The sequence below is a fragment of the Oncorhynchus nerka genome, linkage group LG24 (genome assembly GCF_034236695.1).
Source record: "Oncorhynchus nerka isolate Pitt River linkage group LG24, Oner_Uvic_2.0, whole genome shotgun sequence".
Classification (NCBI taxonomy): Eukaryota; Metazoa; Chordata; class Actinopteri; order Salmoniformes; family Salmonidae; genus Oncorhynchus; species Oncorhynchus nerka.
This window is the reverse complement of record NC_088419.1, coordinates 40,404,857-40,422,073: the sequence shown is the minus strand read 5'-3', so window position 1 is coordinate 40,422,073 and position 17,217 is coordinate 40,404,857. Positions and strand designations below refer to the sequence as shown.

The following is a 17,217-nucleotide window of genomic DNA, read 5'->3' as shown; positions in this document are numbered from 1 at the left end:
CTCTGGCCACATCCTTGCTTGTTCTTCTCACTATGTCTAATTTGTTTCCGTTTGAAACGACAGGCTGTGGTCTGTCTTGGTTTAGTTATAAACATCTTAGGTTGCACAGTACCGGCATTTCGGCCGTCACTAGTTACCACAGATACAAAGGCAAAAACCCCGCCCATTTCTACAATTTGTTAGAAATGTAACCATAAACCCAACCGCACTGCTAACCTTATGCCTTACCCTACTAACCTTAGGACTAACCCTGACCATAAAGCACATTTTTGTTTTCATGAATTTTCACGATATAGCTCATTTTGACTTTATGTTTGTAGTAACGAGTGGAAACCTGGCATTTCGCCTGTATGGGGAATCCGTGATGTGAGACCATAGTGTGCTGTTACATGACATACTAGTTTTCAAGGGGCGGCATCAGGACACACACACACAATCGAAACAACCCACCTGAGGAAAATCTTATATTTACTCCTTTTCAAGAGAGTCAGTCAGACACATCATGACACTCAGTAAATGAACACAGCACACTCCCAAGACAAAGATGTAATTCTAACATGAACAACTCCAAATGTAATTCCCAGATGCCGTTTCTGATACAGTGATCGCTATAAACTTATTTACATTTGAATATATTTCATTTTCATATATAATACAGTGGAATCCATGTGGATGTGTTATTCTTCTCTGTCTGATGAAAGTTAAGAGATATAAACATTACAGGTCTTGATATAACCTACAGTATGTCCATCCCTCCCTTTGATCATGCACTTCAGTTCAGACCATTCTCTACTGCAATGCGATCATCATGGGGAGAGGTATACTGTGAAGGTGTCTGTTCTCTCCCGAGTTCAGTCCACACCCATTCTGCATCTGTTTGAGCCTTCTTCGTTGTTGTTCCATACTCGATTGAAGCCTACTGCTGGCCTACTGCTTTTCAAGAACACTGCCTGTAAGGTGCGGCTTAGTCCCTTTGACCCTTGGCGATTGGTTATCTCCTGTCCTGCCACCCCTCTGTCCATCTCCTCTATGTCCATGAGGTGGAGCTACTGTATCTGCTATTACAGTGGGAAATCATACGCGTAAAAGTATTCTCAAGGCTGATATTGGGTATCCAGTATCAGAAAACTAAAGTTGTTATTACTCTGGTATAAATTGCAGTTTGGGGTTAGTGTATTTTCATGGACAATGAGTTTAGGCATTTGTGTATCTGGGGGGTAAACAAGTAGGTGTGTGGTTCGCCCTATGCTGTCTTCATTCCACAGCTGAGTGGTGATTGGACAGCGGACTGGAAGGACGGGGATCCAAGTATCCTACTAACTGTGTGGGTGCTGACACCTGCAAAGAAACAGGCAGAGTAAATGCTCCATCATCTGATGCTATGCTCACACTGTCAAAAGCACTTCTCTGTTCCTCTTCTCTATTCCTCTTTTCTCTCTCTCTCTCTCTCTCTCTCTCTCTCTCTTCTCTCTTCTCTCTTTCTCTGTCTCACTCTCTCAATTCAAGGTTGCTTTATTGGCATGAAATTCAGGCAGTATGTATGGCCAAAGCATACAAAACATTTACAATACAAGACGTACATTACAACAACAACAACAACAACAAAATATATATATACATGTATATGAATGGGAGTGTGTGTTGTCTTCGACAGTGGGAGGTCTGGGTCGCTGCGTAGTTCAGCTCCCACCCTCGAACCCACCACCGCGGCGTGAGTGTCAGTATCATGGGTAGGCAATTAAGTCTCTCTCTCTGTCCTCTCTCTTCTTTCTCCCTGTCTCTCTCTGGTGTGTATCTCTGTGTGGGTGTGTGTGTGTGTAAGACTTCCCATCACCAGCTGAGGGCAGTCTAGTGACACTTACTTGCCACAGTCTTTGGATCTTTTCCTGTGCTTCCTCCTCCTGGGATGGATCCTGACTCTGGGACTGCTGAAAAGGAGGGAAAGGAGTGGGGCTTGAGTTAACAAATCTACAGAAACAAACACGTAATTCCTAGGTAGTTACTATGTGATTACCATTTCACTATTACTGTACTGTAAAATAAAGTGCTACCCAATATCAGACCTGTGACCATAGAAGCAATCATTCATTTACTCACCTCTCATTCAAATGCATCTTCCTGTGTCTAAAAACAAGAGGACCGGTGTTATGAGTCTCATCAGGGTCATTCATATTCATCAGTGCGCGCCATAGCAAAACATTTGGCAACGGAAAATGAAAACAAGCATTTCTTATTCAATACGGTCAGGGTAGTCCCTTCCCGTTTTGGCCTGATTGCTTCCATTTCGTTCCCAGGGAATTTACAACCCAGTTTTTAAGAGAATGTGCCTGGGTGAAAGGGCTGTTCATATTTTGAATTACTTAGATAGCATTACATGCCAGATGATATTAGGCTTTATTACCTGCACTCACAGGTCTGATGCTCCACAAACGTCAGCTCCACATACTGCCCTGTCCTCTCAGTCGGAGTTATCCTCATCAACTGACACACATACAAACACACAGAGGAAAACACAAACACATGCATTGAGGTGTCCATGCACTCAAAGATGTGGACTGACATTGGGTGTTTTACCGGAACATATATATCTTTAAGGTTGGAAGAGGGTAGCCCAAGGCAATATGTGGCCTCCTGACACAAAGTGACCCCCACCTGCATGGTGACGTTACGTGTGAGGGTGGGGTGACACTCCAGGTTCTCGTCTCCACAGCAACCAGCACATCGCCACAGGGGCACGCAGGCAGGGCTAAAAATATATTCCACCCCTCCAGGGTACTCCTGCTCCACCTCCACCAATCGCTCCATCGAACGACACAAACTCCGCCCCAAAACCTCCCGGAACAGCATCACTGCAACAAGAGTTGACCAATGAACTATCACTCAGACCCAGGTTGATTGACAGCGGACCAATGTCTTCACTGTCTCTAAGAAATATTAATAAGACAGTTACTTAACTTAAGGAACAAGAGAGGCACTTACCTCTAGATTGTGGTTCCACTGGGGAGTGAGAAGTCTGGAATAAAAAGAAGGGGGGGAAAATGCTATGTTATATTTCCGATAGAAGGAAATGATTACATTTACATTTAAGTCATTTAGCAGACGCTCTTATCCAGAGCGACTTACAAATTGGTGCGTTCACCTTAAGACATCCAGTGGAACAGCCACTTTACAATAGTGCATCTAAATATTTTAAGGGGGGGGGGGGTGAGAAGGATTACTTTATCCTATCCTAGGTATTCCTGAAAGAGGTGGGGTTTCAGGTGTCTCCGGAAGGTGGTGATTGACTCCGCTGTCCTGGCGTCGTGAGGGAGTTTGTTCCACCATTGGGGGGCCAGATGATGATCACAGGTAGACATCACTGTGAACAACATAGCCAATACATAGCGACAGTTGACGCCCACTCAGTCAGTTGACACACACTCAGTCAGTTGACACCCACTCAGTCACAGAAACTTCGACTCTGAACATATTTATTGGGCAGCTGATGAGCGTACTCTTGTGGTAGAAAGAGAATGCTACAGCTGTGAGCAAGCAAGAGTTCTGTTACAGCCTATTTTCAGCTCAACCAAGGCAGAGGGGGCAGACATAGTAATCTTACAGGGCCTCAGACTCCAGACCATAGACTTATATCCAGACTAAAGCAGTGCAGTAGGATACTGTACGATAGCAGGATCATCTCCAGTAAGAGAGAGAGAGAGATTTTCTCTCCTTATTTTCACTTACTGATTTCACCCACTCTGGGTTTTTTTGAGTTCCAATGAGAGTTGACAGTTCCGGTGAAGCCATGGTTTGGATAAACCCAAAGTTCCAATGCAGAATGATGCCCCATGCTGTTTTAATAAACTGTTACATTATGTTAATCATCAAGCTGTTTTGTGAACTTGAAGCCATGGAAAGGATAGTCTTGCTGACACAAGCTCACGTTGCTTGCGTCAGCCGGGTTGATGGAAGGAAGCCATGGTTTCAACAGACCTTTGGCCATGCAATGAGAATGTCTGTCTATAGGAGACACGTTTTCCTCGATGTTGCAGTGCTGCTGAGCAGCAACAAGGAGCGGTGATGTGGCAAAACTGCAGCCATCCATCACTGTCGCCATAGTGACGCCGCATAACCAACCATAGCCAACGATACATGACCATTAGTCTCTTCCCACTGACCACTAAAGCACAAGTACAAAAAGGCATCCCAGGATGTCTCTACTGTAAGTCTTTGTTTGGACACAGTGAGAGACATGTCTCCGGTCAGGAACTATGAACACAAACAAACACAAATACAAGCCCAGACAGTGAACAGGCAGCTCACAGAGACAATGGGAGAGAGACAGTTTTGGAGTTCTCACAGTAGTCTGCTAGCCATCCTTGACCTCACGTGGTCTCTCTTTCCCTCTCTCTCCTCCTCCTCAGTCGATTTCTTCCTGTCCTTTCTCTCTCGCTCTTTTCTCATCTCATCTCTCTCGCTTTCTCTCTCTCCTCTCATAAGTTGTATTTTATAAATGTCAGTTTGTATCTCTGGATCCATTGGTCCCATCTGGGCTGGTTTCAAAGGCTCTAATAAATCTCACCATTAGCTCCTTTTTAACTGACCTCCATTACATGTATCCTGTTGACACTAAGAGTTAGTTTCTCTCTACGGGTTTCAGCGGGTTATTTTATCACACACAACCCCCTGAAGTGAGACGGAGGCGGTGTTCAGGTTTTGTAGTGATTTAGGTAGAAGAGTGGAAAGTCCCCGGTTTACGAGTGATGTAACATGCGTTTCCCAAAACACCATGCAGAGAGAACGGTCGCTAAGTGTGACAGAGAGGGAGAACTGCTCTCAGCAGCATAGAATGAACTCAGAATCATTTTTACGACCACAAATAACCATAACTGTAGTGACCCTGTGTTTATAAACGTGGATTTCGACTTTGCCACTTCAGCATGCTTTTGTGGCACAGTCGATGCCACGTAAGGGCTACGGGCCAGAAGTTTAAGGGTTTGCCAACCACCACTAACGAGCTCACTCTCCCTGCCTGTTTCGTGACAATGCGATCAGAGCCGGATGCAGACGATGATTAGTTAGGGGGAAATCAGATTTTTAACATTTCGATGCCATATTTACAATTGTATAAAATATATGCTACACATTTTCCACCAAATGGTTTCTGTGCCAATGCACCACACAACCAATAAACAGAGCATACTGACTTTGGGCTCTTCAATATCACATTTTGCGTTTTCAACACCACAATAAGTAGACTTTGTCAATCTCGACAAACAGAAAATACATCCCTCCCTACATGGTTTAGTAACAGATGTCTCTTCCCATTCATCAAATGGCTGCTGCACAGTTTGGATTGATTTAATTCTTGATTTTATATGTGTCATACATCCATTTTTCAAGAGCTGAAATAAAAGATCCCAGAAATGTTCCATACGCACAAACATATTATTTCTCTCAAATGTTTTGCACAAATGTGCTTACATCCCTGTTAGTGAGCATTTCTCATTTACCAAGATAATCCATCCACCTGACAGGTGTGGCATATCAAGAAGCTGATTAAACAGCATGATCCTTAGACAGGTGCACCTTATGCTGGGGACAGTAAAAGGCCACTCTAAATTGTGCAGTTTTGTCACACAACAAAATGCCACAGATGTCTCAAGTTTTGAGGGAGTATGCAATTGGCATGCTGACTGCAGGAATGTCCAACAGAGCTGTTTCCAGATAATTTCATGTTTATTTCTCTACCATAAGCCGCCTCCAACAAGGTTTTTATAAAATTTGGCAGTACATCCAACCGGCTGCACAACCACAGAGTATGTGTAACCACGCCAGCCCAGAACCTCCACATCCAGCTTCTTCACCTGCAGGATCGTCTGTGGAGGGGGGATGCTGAGGAGTATTTCTGTCTGTAAAAAATTCCTTTTGTGGGGGAAAAACTCATTCAGGTTGGCTGGGCCTGGCTCCCAAATGAGTGGGCCTTTGCCCACCCATGGCTGCGCCCCTGCCTAGTCATATGAAATTAATTTATTTCAATTGACTGATTTCCTTCTATGAACTGTAAAATCTTTGAAATTGTTGCATGTTGCCTTTACAGTGTCTCCTGACCCCTCCTGGCTCACCCTCCAGTATTTATGCTGCAGCTGTTTATGTGTCGGAGACTAGGGTCAGTCTGTTATATCTGGAGTATTTCTCCTGTCTTATCTGGTGTCCTGTGTGAATTTAAGTATGCTCTCTTTCTTTCTTTCTCTCCTGGAGGACCATGCCTCAGGACTACCTGGCACGATGACTCCTTGCTGTCCCCAGTCCACCTGGCCGTGCTGCTGCTCCAGTTTCAACCGTTCTGCCTGCGGCTATGGAACCCTGACCAGGTTCACTGGACGTGCTACCTGTCCCAGATCTGCTGTTTTCAACTCTCTAGAGACAGCAGGAGTGGTAGAGATACTCTGAATGATCGGCAACCACTGTGATTATTATTATTTGACCATGCTGGTCATCTATGAACATTTGAACATCTTGGACATGTTCTGTTATAATCCCCACCCGGCACAGCCAGAAGAGGACTGGCCACCCCTCAGAGCCTGGTTCCTTTCTAGGTTTATTCCTAGGTTTTGGCCTTTCTAGGGAGTTTTTCCTAGCCACCGTGCTTCTACACCTGCATTGCTTGATGTTTGGGGTTTTAGCTGGGTTTCTGTGCAGCACTTTGTGACATCAGCTGATGTAAGAAGGGCTTTATAAATAAATTGGATTGATTGACCAGCCGGTGGGTAGCTTGAGTATTTAAAAAAAAATAGGCTATAAAATAAAATACAACTGAAACAAAAACTATTTTTTGGGGGAGGGGGGGTGAACACAATATACTTTCAAATGACTAAAAGCAAATCGAAACTGTGTAGAAATGATAATAACAAAGCATCCTTCACTCATGCTGCCCAACATACCCTTGTAAAACTGACCATCCTACCAATCCTCGACTTTGGCGATGTCATTTACAAAATAGCCTCCAATACCCTACTCAACAAATTGGATGCAGTCTATCATAGTGCAATCCGTTTCGTCACCAAAGCCCCATATACTACCCGCCATTGCGACCTGTACGCTCTCGTTGGCTGGCCCTCGCTTCATACTCGTCGCCAAACCCACTGGCTCCATGTCATCTACAAGACCCTGCTAGGTAAAGTCCCCCCTTATCTCAGCTCGCTGGTCACCATAGCATCTCCCACCTGTAGCACACGCTCCAGCAGGTATATCTCTCTAGTCACCCCCAAAACCAATTCTTTCTTTGGCCGCCTCTCCTTCCAGTTCTCTGCTGCCAATGACTGGAACGAACTACAAAAATATCTGAAACTGTCAGAGCAGCTCACAGATTACTGCACCTGTACATATCCCACCTATAATTTAGCCCAAACAACTACCTCTTTCCCTACTGTATTTAATTAATGTATTTATTTTGCTCCTTTGCACCCCATTATTTTTATTTCTACTTTGCACATTCTTCCATTGCAAATCTACCATTCCAGTGTTTTACTTGCTATATTGTATTTACTTTGCCACCATGGCCTTTTTTTGCCTTTACCTCCCTTATCTCACCTCATTTGCTCACATCGTATATAGACTTGTTTATACTGTATTATCAACTGTATGTTTGTTTTACTCCATGTGTAACTCTGTGTCGTTGTATGTGTCGAACTGCTTTGCTTTATCTTGGCCAGGTCGCAATTGTAAATGAGAACTTGTTCTCAACTTGCCTACCTGGTTAAATAAAGGTTAAATAAATAAATAAATAAATAATGGACTTTTATTCTTGACAGTCCAGCTCGCTAATAATCACTAGACAGTCAGGGATAATCTAAAATGGAAAAAACACTGGATAAGACTAATTAATTTTGCACATTTTGACTGCAAGGAAATATAACCAATTTTCAGTGCAGCCCTCCGGACCTCGACCAAATGTGACCCACAGGAAAAATAGGTTTGACACCCCTGCTTTAGGATGTCTATAGCCAGGTTTCCATTAAAATTGCAACAGATTTTCATGCAAATATTCTAAAATCTGCATAAAAACACGATGCACATTTTCCCCTCAGTGTTGTGTTTCCATCAAATTGACTTGTTGCGGATAAAAGTATGTGCGTAAATACGTAGTGTACAAAAAAACAATACTTTTAAGGTTACATTTCCATGCACCAAATAAAAAATACAAGTTCAATGGGTTTCCATCTAATTTTCAACTCAAGGCCTACTGATGGTTTTGTCACTAAAAATGTTGCATATGTATAGAAAATGTGCCCACTCTGGTATTGGCACGTGTGCTCTAGCCAACAGCTTGCAGTACAGTGCAGGTTTAGTTTACTACATGATCAGATTATTATGGACAAAGGTGTGATATTATTTTTATTTGTCAAATAGCATCCAAGCCTTGATCATCTGGTCACCAGAATAAGACCCTCAATATTTATTGAAAGGAGCATCAAGCTCATCACCTTGCACTTTCACCACCCTGTGAAGTTCATCATAATGTATTTCATCTGTAGCCTAATAAAATGCATGGTTTCCAAAGTGGGAGGAACACTCACCATGTCATCACGCGTGACTCCAAGTTTAATTCAATATGTTGGTTGTGATTAGAGGTCAACCGATTATGATTTTTCAACGACCAAAAAAGCCGATACCAATTAATCAGACTATTTATTTATTTATTTTTATTTGTAATAATGACAATTACAACAATACTGAATTGAACACTTATTTTAACTTAATATAAAACAGAAATAAAATCAATTTAGCCTCAAATAAATAATGAAACATGTTCAATTTGGTTTAAATAATGCAAAAACAAAGTCTTGGAGAAGAAAGTAATATGTGCCATGTAAAATGTGTGCCATGTAAAAAAGGTTTAAGTTCCTTGCTCAGAACATGAGAACATATGAAAGTTGGTGGTTCATTTACATTTACATTTAAGTCATTTAGCAGACGCTCTTATCCAGAGCGACTTACAAATTGGTGCGTTCACCTTAAGACATCCAGTGGAACAGCCACTTTACAATAGTGCATCTAAATCTTTTAAGGGGGGTGAGAAGGATTACTTTATCCTATCCTAGGTATTCCTGAAAGAGGTGGGGTTTCAGGTGTCTCCGGAAGGTGGTGATTGACTCCGCTGTCCTGGCGTCGTGAGGGAGTTTGTTCCACCATTGGGGGGCCAGAGCAGTGAACAGTTTTGACTGGGCTGCGTGGGAACTGTACTTCCTCAGTGGTAGGGAGGCGAGCAGGCCAGAGGTGGATGAACGCAGTGCCCTTGTTTGGGTGTAGGGCCTGATCAGAGCCTGGAGGTACTGAGGTGCCGTTCCCCTCACAGCTCCGTAGGCAAGCACCATGGTCTTGTAGCGGATGCGAGCTTCAACTGGAAGCCAGTGGAGAGAGCGGAGGAGCGGGGTGACGTGAGAGAACTTGGGAAGGTTGAACACCAGACGGGCTGCGGCGTTCTGGATGAGTTGTAGGGGTTTAATGGCACAGGCAGGGAGCCCAGCCAACAGCGAGTTGCAGTAATCCAGACGGGAGATGACAAGTGCCTGGATTAGGACCTGCGCTGCTTCCTGTGTGAGGCAGGGTCGTACTCTGCGGATGTTGTAGAGCATGAACCTACAAGAACGGGCCACCGCCTTGATGTTAGTTGAGAACAACAGGGTGTTGTCCAGGATCACGCCAAGGTTCTTAGCGCTCTGGGAGGAGGACACAATGGAGTTGTCAACCGTGATGGCGAGATCATGGAACGGGCAGTCCTTCCCGGGAGGAAGAGCAGCTCCGTCTTGCCGAGGTTCAGCTTGAGGTGGTGATCCGTCATCCACACTGATATGTCTGCCAGACATGCAGAGATGCGATTCGCCACCTGGTCATCAGAAGGGGAAAGGAGAAGATTAATTGTGTCGTCTGCATAGCAATGATAGGAGAGACCATGTGAGGTTATGACAGAGCCAAGTGACTTGGTGTATAGCGAGAATAGGAGAGGGCCTAGAACAGAGCCCTGGGGACGCCAGTGGTGAGAGCGCGTGGTGAGGAGACAGATTCTCGCCACGCCACCTGGTAGGAGCGACCTGTCAGGTAGGACGCAATCCAAGCGTGGGCCGCGCCGGAGATGCCCAACTCGGAGAGGGTGGAGAGGAGGATCTGATGGTTCACAGTATCGAAGGCAGACGATAGGTCTAGAAGGACGAGAGCAGAGGAGAGAGAGTTAGCTTTAGCAGTGCGGAGGGCCTCCGTGATACAGAGAAGAGCAGTCTCAGTTGAATGACTAGTCTTGAAACCTGACTGATTTGGATCAAGAAGGTCATTCTGAGAGAGATAGCGGGAGAGCTGGCCAAGGACGGCACGTTCAAGAGTTTTGGAGAGAAAAGAAAGAAGGGATACTGGTCTGTAGTTGTTGACATCGGAGGGATCGAGTGTAGGTTTTTTCAGAAGGGGTGCAACTCTCGCTCTCTTGAAGACAGAAGGGACGTAGCCAGCGGTCAGGGATGAGTTGATGAGCGAGGTGAGGTAAGGGAGAAAGTCTCCGGAAATGGTCTGGAGAAGAGAGGAGGGAATAGGGTCAAGCGGGCAGGTTGTTGGGCGGCCGGCCGTCACAAGACGCGAGATTTCATCTGGAGAGAGAGGGGAGAAAGAGGTCAGAGCACAGGGTAGGGCAGTGTGAGCAGAACCAGCGGTGTCGTTTGACTTAGCAAACGAGGATCGGATGTCGTCGACCTTCTTTTCAAAATGGTTGACGAAGTCATCTGCAGAGAGGGAGGAGGGGGGGGGAGGGGGAGGAGGATTCAGGAGGGAGGAGAAGGTGGCAAAGAGCTTCCTAGGGTTAGAGGCAAATGCTTGGACTTTAGAGTGGTAGAAAGTGGCTTTAGCAGCAGAGACAGAAGAGGAAAATGTAGAGAGGAGGGAGTGAAAGGATGCCAGGTCCGCAGGGAGGCGAGTTTTCCTCCATTTCCGCTCGGCTGCCCGGAGCCCTGTTCTTTTATTTTTTACCTTTTTAAATTAAATTTTTTTTGTTCCTGGTTCCTTTTAACATGAGACTTCAATGTTCCAAGGTAAGAGGTTTTAGGTTGTAGTTAATATAGTATTTATAGGACTATTTTTTTCTATACCATTTGTATTTCATATACCTTTGACTATTGGATGTTCTTACAGGCACTATAGTATTGCCAGTGTAACAGTATAGCTTCCGTCCCTCTCCTCGCCCCTACCTGGGCTCGAACCAGGAACACATAGACAACAGCCACACTCGAAGCATCGTTACCCATCGCTCCACAAAAGCCGCGGCCCTTGCAGCGCAAGGGGAATAACTACTCCAAATCTAAAAGCGCGTGACTTTTGAAACAGTATTAGCGCACACCCAGGTAACTAGCTAGCCATTTCACATTGGTTACACCAGCCATTAGGCTGATAGGCTTGAAGTCATAAACAGCGCTGTGCTTGCGAAGAGCTGCTGGCAAAACACACGAAAGTGCTGTTTGAATTAATGATTACGGGCCTGTTGCTGCTCAGTCCGACTGCTCTATCAAATCAGACTTAATTATAACATAACACACAGAAATACGAGCCTTTGGTCATTAATATGATCGAATCCGGAAACTATCATTTCGAAAACAAAACGTTTATTATTTCAGTGAAATACGGAACCGTTCGGTATTTTGTCTAACGGGTGGCATCCCTAAGTCTAAATATTCTTGTTACATTGCACAACCTTCAATGTATGTCATAATTACGTAAAATTCTGGCAAATTAGTTCGCAATGAGCCAGGCAGCCCAAACTGTTGCATATACTCTGACTCTGTGTGCAATGACACAATTTCACCTGGTTAATATTGCCTGCTAAACTGGATCAGTAGTTATAACTAGTGATTATGATTGATTGTTTTTTATAAGATAAGTTTAATGCTAGCTAGCAATTTACCTTGGCTTCTACTACATTCGCGTAGCAGGCAGGCTACTCGTGGAGTGCAATGGTTAGAGCGTTGGACTAGTTAACTGTGCGGTTGCAAGATTGGAACCCTGAGCTGACAAGGTGAAAATCTGTCGTTCTGCCCCTGAACAAGGCAGTTAACCCACAGTTCATAGGCCGTCATTGAAAATAAGAATGTGTTCTTAACTGACTTGCCTAGTTAAATAAAAGTTCTAAAAATATATATATAAAAAAAAATCGGAAATCGGCGCCCAAAAATCGGCCATTCCAATTAATCGACAACCTCTAGTTGTGATATCGATATGTTCACATAAAGGCGTTCTCCAAACTCCATTTCTCGCATAATAGCTTTTATCGACGCAAAAAGATCCCACCATGTCTAGCGATCAAATGATCTGTTGGCATTCATATAATTGTACCGAAACCTCCTGTTTCCATCACAGCTGTCATGATTATTTTATATGGTACGACTTTACTCGCATTAAAACTGGATGTCAAGCCATTTTGAGGATGCTGGAATTATGTTTTGGATGAATGTGCGCATGTCTACAGGATACATTTGATGTAGCCTAAGCAGACAAAAACATTGTGACTGGTTGTGTTTAAAAAGTGAAATTATAAATAGTTAGGCTATAATGAAGTGTTAGGTTCTAGGTGCTTGAGGTATAGCTGCTCGGATTGGAGAGGAGGCAGAGGGGGCTTGAAGCTTTCCTGAATAACTGGGCCTGTCAGAAGCATATGTGGCCACGTTATTATAGGACGACTTGGGAGAATGATGATCTGCAACAGACAGCGTATCTCAGTATCAGAAGTTTTTTTTAAATACAGCCAGGCTGGCCAGCTATTGTGCCTTTCTAGATCGTATAAACTGTTGAGAGTAGACCCACCCACTGATCCAAATGGGATGAAACATTCAAATCACAGGGCTATTGCGCTTTTTTTCTAAATACATTTTCACTGCAGCCTAGAGTAGAATTGTGTACTCACTTGAAAACAATAATGCAATTATTCATTGCATTGTGGGGTTGTAGGCTGCTAGGATAATTGTATTGTCCTTAAACAAGATCAGTGGGGTACCTTTTTGAGCTGCGTGTCTCATGTCTTCACTGTTCTTTCATGAGCAATGATGCACCTGGCCTCCACCTACCACTATTGTCACTATGAATGGTGGATAGAGGCCAGGATAAACAGTTAGACTGGTAGACTATATTGACATGTGGTATAGTAAAAGTTTGAGGCAGAAAAGCGTTGTGCATAAGGTAAGTACCAAAACACCATGATATTGGGGCGGTGCATGTAAGCAGATGAGGAACTTAGGCTAGGATGGAAGAAATTATATAGTAAAACCTGCAAAATAGAGAATGTTATACCAGGGGAAAAACGCACTACCCTCCCGTGCCCAATAAAAAAACACACAACCCTCCCCAAACAAAAACAAAAATATTGACAACCCTCCCCTATTTTTGGACCATCGTATACACTTCACATACATGGAGGCTACAGTGGTACAGTTCCTCGCTTGAGCAGTAGTGTGACAATGACACTGCACACCCTGCTGAGTGCATCGCAATAATGTGGGTTCAACATCTCTTCTCGTTTATCTGTACTGATCTGAAAACACTGGTCAGCTGAAAGTATCACCAGTCCTGCTGTTCCACAAGGAGAGGAGGAGAGGATGCCATTTTTGATTGTTGAGATACATCCCAAGTCTCAATAAGGGTCAGGCGTTGCTACAGGAAAAGGAAGCACCTGCTTAATGAGACTCTTACCGTTATGTCCCTGAGGACCAACCCATGTCCCTCCATCTCTCCCTGCCTGCAACACCATAGTGCTTTCATTGTGTATGAGAGTTATACTTTACATGTAATAAAGAACACATTTTTTGTATTTTTACCCTCTTACTTAGGACGTCCTCCTATTCCACCGTGTGATCGACGGGGCTCTATCTCTCCTCTGATCCCAGCTCCCTCCACCGACAATATCATGATTTGCTTTCACTATCGATCCCCAACACACTCATTGTGTCTTACATTCCCAGCTGCAACATTAACTCATCATTACTGCATTATTTGGTGCGCCCTGTCCACAAAGATATTGCACCAAATTGTGAGCTGTTCTCGCTTTCAGACTGTAGCGTTTAGAAATGTAAATATCATCCATCTTTTTGTTGTTGTTGACATATCTGCTCCGTCCCAGGTGGGCTAGCCAGCAGCTGCAGATGGATGTCTGTTTCTGTGACTTCTGCTGCTGTAAATATCTGCTCGCATGACTAATTAGCAACACGCGGTCACGATAAACAGCACAAAGTATCCCTGTGTAAACTACATTTCCCAGAAAACCTCAACAGCCCAATGCAGGTGGTCACCACTCAGTGTCTGTTGAATGTGTTGCTAGTGCGTTTGTAGACTAACTACTGTAATACCCTGAGAATGATCCATTATTTACCTTGATGCCACTTCAGTATTAGGGGGTCAATATACGCTAGGAGAGGATTAATTCTATTTTACTATCTCCCTAATGTTGTAAAAGTGAGGCGTGATGACAAAAAGTGAGTTACAGTACTAGAAAAGAATAGCTCTAAATGTGACTCTAATGACTTTTTCACGTGAAGTTGTAATGGGAGTCACATTTTGGGGCCAGAGAAGAAATTGGAGATACAGACATGTGAAGCAGTTATGAACTCACCTTTTACAGAGAGTCCAGTTTGGAACATTGCATACAATAAAGTACGACATTAATAAGGTGTTACTTGCCATATATGAAAACTAATAGGAATATATATATAGCCTATCATTATTTGTACAGAGGTTTTCAAGGAGGCTGAACCATTGTCTATCAAGAACTAAAGCCGAATGATATCACCACAACATGACAAAATGTATTGACCATTTACACAACACATGTTCGCTATTGTCCCTTGATAGTGACAGGCTATAAAACAGGCATACTACTTTACCTGAGTAGGTGCCAAGTGGAACATAAGAGTTGCCAAAATCTGCGAGACGCCGACGAGAACGTGCATCTTGAAGGAAAAAGTGTTCATTTTTTTGCAGACAAATTTTTACAAAACAATTTCACTGAATCTGAGTAGCTGTCGGCATTGACAGTCTTGAGTCAAGGTAAAGAGATGCGCGTATTATCGACCACTGTAGAAATGACGCGATTGAGAACAGATTGAGCGAACCTTGGATGACTATCGCTGTCCGTGAAGAGCAGTCAGAGTAGGACTGACTTTTTGTAAAATACTATAATGCAGCGCTTGGACATAGCCTAATCGGAAGCTGATTAGTGAAATTCAATTAGGTTACTTTTACTAAAGTGCTTATCAAAGCGTTCCAGTGTCCCATAATGTTATGTCTTGCCCCAGACCCCCCGAACACTTTCTCCCCACTTACAGTACCAGTCAAAAGTTTGGACACACCTACTCATTACAGGGTTTTCTTTTATTAAAAACAACAACTATTTTCTACGTTGTAGAACAATAGTGAAGACATCAAAACTATGAAATTACCCTTTTAGTCATGTAGTAACCAAAAAAGTGTTAAACAAATCAAAACGTATTATATATATATTTATAAATATTTGATTCTTCAAAAAATCCACCCTTTGCCTTGATGTCAGCTTTGCACACTCTTGGAAATGACTCATTCACTCCGAATCCCTTTGCGTGAAGAATAATTAATACAGCAGATGTGTAATTATAAGTGATAGGGTATGATACTTAGTGATTTTTGATGAAGGAATTAACATGATAGTTCATTATTGAGACACGTGCAAGAGAGATATGACAGCATGCCAGTCCTCCCTCGCACTTAAGTCTGATTGTTTACCTTCAGCCTCTACAAATTCTCATCATCCATTTATTTTCCCGAGATAATGAATGAATTACGATAATGAAACAGATATTTTGCTCTTTCAAGTGCTCAAAACACTTCATACAGAAGGAGAGCACGTCATCGACTTCAATCTACGCAGTATTCTCAGAGCTAATTTTTACCACCCAAGTTAGAGTGAGTTGGTGCTTCTGACCCATCGCAGCGGCGAGTCTTTCCAGTGGGTAAAGGTGCGTAGATTAGAACCATCGTCTGCCAGTAGACACAAACACACCTTATCTGTCTAGACGTGTGATGGTGATGGTACGTTTACACGACTGCAGGAATGAAGGAGGAGGATCCCTTTCAGACATTCTGCTCATATTTGGAGTGGTGCCATGATAACCTCATCATGTCTGGGGTAAGACCAGACAGGGACCACACTCTGAGGGGCCAGTGTACATACACAATTCACTGTGCATGTGCAACTCATAGGCCATGCTACTCACACCTAGAGGGAAAGATGACCTTCCATCTCCGTCCATGATAATGGTACAGCTCTGTTATTAGTTCAAAGAACAACTCTCACACCCGATGATGATGAATATAACTACTGGGCACAGACGTCAGTTCAGTCTATTTTTTGCTTACATTCGGTTGAGTTGTCAACTAATGTGAGTTCAATGTGAAATCAACAAACAAATTCACCATCACATTGGATTTTGGTTCAAAGTTGGGTGAAAAAAAGAATAAATTCCCTTACGTTGATCAGTTTTCCACATCGATTCAATGTCATCACATTGACATTTTTGCTTGAAATGATGTGGAAACAACATTGATTGAACCGGTTTTTGCCCAGTGGGCAGTAACTTGTAGTGGACCTGTGGAATCATCATACATTTCTGCTGTAAAAACCAGACTGATAGACAACCAGATAAATAGGTAGTTTTGTTTTGAATGACGAGAGATAACCAGGATAGATGATCCCTCCATTTTACACATCTCACTTATCACATACTCTGGGGTGTTTGGTGTGTATACAAGAGTGGTAGACACTGTTATCCTTCTGAGTGATGTATACTGTATACAATGGTTTGACTCTTTCACCACAGCCCTATAATTCATTGAATTGGGAGAAATCCACAATATGAATGAAAGAACAGTATAGCAGTCAGTCGGTCAGCTTTTTACTCAGGGAGGGCCCTATAGCAGGGGTCAAAGTTAACAGCTGTGACTTTCTGTCCCTGGGAACGGAGTTGACGCCCAAGTCCCACTCCCAGCCCAGCCTGAGTGACTTGTGATTCCCCAGTCTCAGAGGAGTGAAACTGGGGAAATGGAGACCAGGCTTGGTGGAGTTTCCCAGGATAGAGCAACAGCAGGTGGGACTAGCGTTGCAAAAGTCTGGGAACTTTCAATAAACTCCCTGGTTTTCCCCGAAATCCCAGTTGGATGCCTGGAATCAGGAGGGAATAAGCA

The 17,217-nt window shown here is 43.5% G+C and overlaps 1 protein-coding gene across 2 annotated transcripts; it reads right to left on the bottom strand.

The window, feature by feature from the left end:
- Positions 1 to 450: 450 nt before the first annotated feature.
- Positions 451 to 15,297, bottom strand: LOC115107982 (vascular endothelial growth factor A-like). 2 transcript variants are annotated; one of them, XM_029631815.2, is made up of 7 exons: positions 14,886 to 15,297; positions 2,980 to 3,013; positions 2,653 to 2,849; positions 2,402 to 2,481; positions 2,098 to 2,124; positions 1,863 to 1,928; positions 451 to 1,338 (listed from the first exon to the last, which is right to left on the bottom strand). In XM_029631815.2, exons 1-7 carry the CDS (start codon positions 14,970 to 14,972, stop codon positions 1,317 to 1,319), a joined length of 513 nt encoding a protein of 170 aa, XP_029487675.2. In that variant the 5' UTR covers positions 14,973 to 15,297; the 3' UTR covers positions 451 to 1,316. The 2 variants fall into 2 exon arrangements, with proteins under 2 accessions (XP_029487675.2, XP_029487676.2); XM_029631816.2 differs by having other exon boundaries at positions 1,863 to 1,925.
- Positions 15,298 to 17,217: the final 1,920 nt, after the last annotated feature.